Below are 7,241 nucleotides of genomic sequence, written 5' to 3' on the forward strand. Positions count from 1 at the left end.
TCTATGCTGATGACACACAGATCTACCTCTCTGGACCTGATATCACCTCCGTATTAACCAAAGTCCCACAATGTCTGTCTGCTATCTCATCCTTCTTCTCTGCTAGATTCCTAAATCTTAACATGGATTAAACAGAATTCATCAAATTTCCACCATCTCATTCATCCACCCACCTGACCTATCATAGTCAATGGCTGCCCACTCTCCCCAGTCCCTCAAGCTCGCTGCCTTGGGGTAACCCTTGACTCTGATCTCTCCTTCAAACCACATATCCAAGCCCTTTCCACTTCCTGCCGACTCCACCTCAAAAATATTTCCCGGATCCGCACATTCCTCAACCACTAATCTGCAAAAACACTAGTGCATGCCCTCATCATCTCCCGCCTCGACTACTGCAACCTCCTGCTCTGTGGCCTCCCCTCTAAGACTCTCGCACCTCCAATATATCCTAAACTCTGCTGCCTGACTAATCCACCTGTCCCCCGCTATTCCCCCGTCTCTCCCCTCTGTTAATCCCTTCACTGGCTCCCTATTGTCCAGAGACTCCAGTTCAAAACCCTAACCATGGTATACAAACCCATCTGCAACCTGTCTCCTCCATACATCTGTGACCTAGTCTCCCGGTACTTACCTGCACGCAACCTCCGATCCTCACAAGATCTCCTTCTCTGCTCCCCTCTAATCTCCTCTTCCCACAATCGTATACAAGATTTCTCCCGTGCATCCCCCCTACTCTGGAACTCTCTACCTCAACTTATCAGACTCTCTCCTACCGTGGAAACCTTTAAAAGGAACCTGAAGATCCACCTCTTCCGACAAGCCTACGACCTGCAGTAATCCTCGCTCCACCATACCACTGCACGACCAGCTCTACCCTCACCTACTGTATCCTCACCCATCCCTTCTAGACTGTGAGCCCTCGTGGGCAGGGTCCTCGCTCCTCCTGTACCAGTCGCTGACTCGTTTTTGTTCAAATTATTTTACTTGTTGTTTGCTATGTATACACCTTTTAAACATGTAAAGCACCATGGAATTAATGCCGCTATAATAATAATAAATGACAATTATTACACACTAGATGGTGGCCCGATTCCAAAGCATCAGGTATTCTAGAATATGGGTCGCGGCCGGCCGCGACCAATCAGCGAAGCGGGGTTTAAAGGGGTTGTCCACTACTTTAAATTAACCCCCCAATGTATCCCCCCGGGCCCGTAATGAATTTCGTAAATACCTCATGATGCCAATACTGCCTGTGCGCGGCGCTATCACTGACCACACACAGGCAGCACGTGACCCCCCGGCTGCAGCCGACTCTTTCTTCCGCTTACGTCACGACTATTTGGGGTCTCCTGTTCCGCAGTGGACGGGGTTATCCCCCATCGCGTCACACCTGGCATCCACCGCGCGCCCATTCATTGAGAGAGCGCGCGGTGGATGCCGGGTGTGACGCTATGGGGGATAACCCCGCCCACAACCCGTCACTCACCACGGAACAGGAGACCAGTGGCTGCAGCCGCAAATAGTCGTGACGTAAGCGGAAGCAAGAGCCGGCTGCAGCCGGGGGTCACGTGCTGCCTGTGCGCGGTCAGCGACAGCGCCACACACAGGCAGTCTTGGCAACATGAGGTATTTACGAAATTCATTAGGGGCCCCGGGGGGATACATTGGGGGCTTAATGTAAAGTAGCTGCGCCAATATCGCTGATTGGTCGCGCCCGACCGGGCGTGACCAATCAGCGAAGCGTGGTTGAAATCCCGCGCCAATTCGCGGCCGGACTACGCCTGTCGCTGATTGGTCGCGGGCGGCTGGCGCGACCAATCAGCGATGCGGGATTTCCGTTACAAACAAACAGACAGAATTAGACGATTATATATATAGATTCTTGCTTTCCAAGAACGGCTTTGAAAACTACCTATGAAGAGTAAAATAATCAGAAACCATCTTTATAAATGTAAGAGAGCGAGGGTGGGAGAAAGCAGGGGGGCTGGAGAAAGCAGCTTGAATGAAGCAGTGGTCAATGGAGCCATCAGAGACTCGGCTGTCTCCAAAAGTCCCGTAGACACTGGCTAAGATGTCGACAGATACTCCATTCAAGCCTCATCTCGCTGTGGTTGGTAGTAAGGAAGGACAGGATGCTGAGGACTACGTTCTAGTAATCATTCGGGGCTCTAGAGTTGGTTCCTTTAAGGAAAAAATACTTAACACCTATCCCATATATAGGTAGTAAACCTCCATCGTTGGTCAAGTCCAGTAGCAATGGCTTCTAGAATTGGCCCTTTATACTCTACAGATACTTACTAGACATTGGGGGCTATGTAATGGATCTTCGAACAGTTCTTGTCAGCTACAACCATGCCTTCTGTGGCTCTGGTATCAGCGCCAAGCACAATCCCATCCTATGGAGAGAAACACAAAAGTCTTAAGAATAACACATAACATCACCATAAGGCTACTGGATCATCGCTAATGCTCCCACCATGGAAGATTTCCAAATCCTAGCTAAGCAGAATTTACTCAAGGGTGTAGATCACAAGTCGGGTACAGGTGTATCTAGCGAGTGAAGGAGATAAGCTCATCCCTTAGAGAGTAGGTGCCAGCTGTGTTATACAGCCAGCACCTGCCTCTAACAGCAGCAATCTGGGCTAGCACCAATTGCTGCTCTTTAACCACGTAGCAAAATAAATATGTAGACACAGACATACTGATAGGGAACTTAGATTGTGAGCTCCAATGGGGACAGTGCCAATAAAGTCTATAAAGCGCTGTGGAATTAATGGTGTTATATAAGTGAGTAAAATAAATAATTAAATGTAAATAAAAATCTGAATAACTTTCCTTATTTAAAAAATAAACATTTATTATTGCCATGTCCATAAAACTATAAAATTAATCTGTACAGTATAAAGAGAAAAATTAAAGGGGCTGTCCAAATTTTTCACGAAGGTCTGCAGTCACTATGTGAATCTTCACATTGTGTACAAAGTGCATTCTCCAGTGGTGTTCATATGCAAACTCCATGCCACATTCAGACTAGACGTGCTTGGCCTTGCTCAATTCACTTGTACTAAGCGAGGCTGCGCACGTCTAGTCGGAATGTGGCCCTAAGCATGCTTGGTCTCGCTGCCGGCACTGGAGAATGCTCGCTGCGTGTGGTGAGGATTCATAAGTCTGCAGTCACAGAGTGATAAACCCCTTTATACATCAGAATTGCCATTTTTTTGTCACTTCACCTCCTTATAAAAATGCAACAAAAAGTGATCAAACCGTCATATGTATCCCAAATAAGTATCAATAAAACCGTCAGCTCGCTGCACAAAAAAACAAGCCTTCGCATAGCTCCATCGCCGGAAAAATAAAGATACACATCTAAGCAAATGTCGTCACAAGCCAATTTTTTTTTTTTCAAATGAGTCACACTGCCCGAAACGAGGGCATCATGAATCAGACATGGGCTGCATTATTGCAGCTGTATATGTTTTATGCTGAAATAACACCGCAGCATTTCAGAGAAAACATACTATGATAAGCCGGCCGGGAAATATCCTGCAAAAAAAAGTCTTTATACAGTTATGTGGATGGAAAAATATAGAGGGTTCACGCTTGGAAAAAAAAAAGGAGGAAGGAATGAAAACGGAAAAATGAAGTAGGAAAGAGTTTAGACTGAATGTGCCAAGGCCAAGCTCCAAGAATAAGCGCTGAATAACTTTCCCTTCATTGCAGGTGGGTGGCAGTGTCAGGGGGCTTCTCTCCGATACCATAATACAGGACAGCAGCATATTCCTCATCTTACCTTGAACACCAGTCCTGCAATTGTGGTCCCAGTTTTGCGAGCTGCAGGAAGCTTGTGTCCTTTCTGTGTACTTTCCTTTTCCAAGAGAGCATTCCTAAGGTTTAAAGAAAAATACACTAAGTAAAAAACATTCACAGCTTCACAGGTATATTGGGCTACAGTCAGATCTGTGTGGCATACAGTGATACATATACCATAATGACGGACACAGATATACAGAGCTGATGAATATGGAGGACGACCTGCCAGCAGGTTTACTAGTCCTCTACTGATAAATTCACTGTTTTCTGGAGAAAACTGTGCAGCAAGAGATTATCAAAACATCAGCAAGCAGCCCAGTAAGTGACATCACTGGAATCAGGGTCTCTACATTACGTTGCTCTCAGATTAGGTAGTAAAAACCTGCTGACAGATTCCCTTTAACGATGTGAACAGAACTCTGCATGGGAAAAGTAGGGTTATAAGGCACCTGTCTACATGAAAAGGCATCTCAGAGCCGTGCCGAAGGGTTAAGTGCAGTAGTCTGTCTTTTCAATACATGTGGGAATTGAGGACCTAGGTCAGAGGTCACTAGTCCTGGTGTCAGATGGTAATTTATGTTTGGGATAAAGGTACCCTGTACTCCAAGTACTCCTAGGTTATAGCTTCCTGGATCTGTCATACATCTGGGCATATACATAGTCTGGGCAATTCAGTGCCCCTTCCCTCCTTCTTCCTTCCCCCCACAGGTACCAGCATGGACAGCCCAGTGTCCCCCAAAGATAGGAGGACGGACGGGCCCAGCGTCCCCCAAAGATAGGAGGACGGACGGGCCCAGCGTCCCCCAAAGATAGGAGGACGGACGGGCCCAGCGTCCCCCAAAGATACCAGGACGGACGGGCCCAGCGTCCCCCCCGGATACCAGGACGGACGGGCCCAGCGTCCCCCCCCCCCCCCGGATACCAGTATAGACGGGCCCAGCGTCCCCCCCCGGATACCAGTATAGACGGGCCCAGCGTCCCCCCCCGGATACCAGTATGGACGGGCCCAGCGTCCCCCCCCGGATACCAGTATGGACGGGCCCAGCGTCCCCCCCCCGGATACCAGTATGGACGGGCCCAGCGTCCCCCCCCCCGGATACCAGTATGGACGGGCCCAGCGTCCCCCCCCCCGCATACCAGTATGGACGGGCCCAGCGTCCCCCCCCGGATACCAGTATGGACGGGCCCAGCGTCCCCCCCCCGGATACCAGTATGGACGGGCCCAGCGTCCCCCCCCCCCCCCCGGATACCAGTATGGACGGGCCCAGCATCCCCCCCCCCGGATACCAGTATGGACGGGCCCAGCGTCCCCCCCCCCCCCGGATACCAGTATGGACGGGCCCAGCATCCCCCCCCCCGGATACCAGTATGGACGGGCCCAGCATCCCCCCCCATATACCAGTATGGACGGGCCCAGCATCCCCCCCCCGTATACCAGTATGGACGGGCCCAGCGTCCCCCCCCGTATACCAGTATGGACGGGCCCAGCGTCCCCCCCCGTATACCAGTATGGACGGGCCCAGCGTCCCCTCCCCCCCCCCGTATACCAGTATGGACGGGCCCAGCGTCCCCCCCCCCCCGAATACCAGTATGGACGGGCCCAGCGTCCCCCCCGGATACCAGGATGGACGGGCCCAGCGTCCCCCCCGGATACCAGGACGGACGGGCTCAGTGCCCCTTGGTTTGGTGACAGACAATGCTGACCCCCGAGTCCCGCCGTGTACTGCTCCGCAGTGCGCCCTCCCTATGTCTCCTGTGACGGTGCCCGGACGCCTGCACATGACCGGAGGCTTCATACACACTGATGAAAGTTCCGTTCTCACCTCCTGCAGTTCCCGAACTCGAACCCGCTGCCAGGAGCGGAGCGCACAGTCACGGCTGCCATCGTTCCTGAGAATGAGACGACTTCCGGTGCCGGGATAACACTTCTTGTAACTTCCTGTGTTCGTCTGGGGTCTCAATAAAGTTCATACAAAATGCAGAGTCACAGCCGCCGTTCCACAGGTAGTATAGAACTTCATCTCCCAGAATGCATTGCAGAGCGCTGCTTGTCGTAAAAGTCGCTAGGAATCATGGGAATTGTAGTCCAGCAGTCACCCCGCAGGTTATCGTCATTATAATGTGTTTTGACCGGTGGCGGAGGCGGTGATGAGCTGTGATCACCCTCTTTTTCAGTAAGATCCTTTTTGGACAATTTTGTTCACAATTGTTCTCAACTGATTGTCTCTTATGGATAAAGTTTTGATCACACAACGTTACTCCCATTGTGGGGAGAGTTTTTCAAAGCCTTTAGCAGCCAATCAGATTGCAGCCCTCATTTTTGTCGCTATTGGTGACTGCGCCACTTTTCTTTTGCGCGGGCTTTTATATATCCCATATATTATCATGACCGCGACATTTTCCCCGTTCCCGTTGCACATTTTTTGATTTTTTTCTCGTACATTCGCTTTTTTCCCCTTCTGATATTCAATGAATTTTGACCCCTTTTTTGCGATATATGGAACTTTAAAAAATAAATAAAATTTAAATAAAAAATTAGTATTTTTTTAATTTCCTCATATTGGGGAAAAACGTAAAGAAAAATAGGGAACACGCGTTTATTTTTTACATTTATTTTATTTTTACATACACAAAGGACCGCTAGCATCATTTAACATTGCGTTCCCCTTTCCATATATATTATTTTTATATATTGCCATTTTTTTTACGGGACCAGGGCTACAAACAACAATTTGGACTAGCAGCGTCTTTTTTTCTTGTATTCAGTTTTTCTTTCTTTTGTATTCATTATTTTTTGTAATTATATTACACATTGTGCCCCTCATAAGGTCTGAAAATACCTTTGGGGTGGACATTTTACCATATTAATGCATTCTTGTTATTTCTGATTTCCCCTGTAACTGAGACTGGAATATTAGCCCCAGTTACAGGGGATTATCAGCCTCCTGCCTACATAGCAGAGCTGATTGGGGTCTCCTAGGACCCATCAGCTCCTATTCCATCCCTTTATCCAGCGATCACATGACCACTGGGTCTGGAGGAGAAAGCGACGTCAGCGCTTCCTATACTGTATTAGTTAGTGATGGGCAGTCCGGCTCCTTGGTGATCTGGCTCACTTTGCTCCGCTCACCAAAAAAAGCCAGCTCTTTTGGATTAGAAATGTGTCTCTATTACATATGTGTTCAGTCCCGCTGATCACACATTTAATATGAAATTAACACAGCTGAAACCCCTCCTCCTGCCAAAACCCCGCCCACTTGCAGCCACCCAATGAAACTGATAGGTTTGGTTGGACAAGGTTTCAGCCTCTGAACCCATCATTTTACCCCAGGTGGCAGCCATTCAGAGACTTTAGTGGCTCTCACTGGGGAGATTAACCCATTACTAGTATAAACAGGGATCAGGAAGGAGGAAATGGTATTTGCCTTCTC

The 7,241-nt window shown here is 49.0% G+C and overlaps 1 protein-coding gene across 1 annotated transcript in view; it reads right to left on the minus strand.

Annotated features, from left to right (window-relative positions):
- The window catches only part of PSMB7 (proteasome 20S subunit beta 7), a 76,235-nt gene extending 70,447 nt beyond the window's left edge, over positions 1-5,788 (minus strand). Inside the window, exons 1-3 of the mRNA XM_073639769.1 lie at positions 5,634-5,788; positions 3,791-3,884; positions 2,299-2,396 (exon numbers count right to left, since the gene is read on the minus strand). Of these exons, the coding sequence (XP_073495870.1) occupies positions 2,299-2,396; positions 3,791-3,884; positions 5,634-5,695 (254 nt within the window). The 5' untranslated portion in view covers positions 5,696-5,788. The remainder of the gene's footprint in view (positions 1-2,298; positions 2,397-3,790; positions 3,885-5,633) is intronic.
- Between the last annotated feature and the right edge of the window lie 1,453 nt (positions 5,789-7,241).

The sequence above is a fragment of the Phyllobates terribilis genome, unplaced genomic scaffold, assembly GCF_046119375.1.
Source record: "Phyllobates terribilis strain yellow unplaced genomic scaffold, ASM4611937v1 Scaffold_7__3_contigs__length_470593459, whole genome shotgun sequence".
Taxonomy (NCBI): Eukaryota; Metazoa; Chordata; class Amphibia; order Anura; family Dendrobatidae; genus Phyllobates; species Phyllobates terribilis.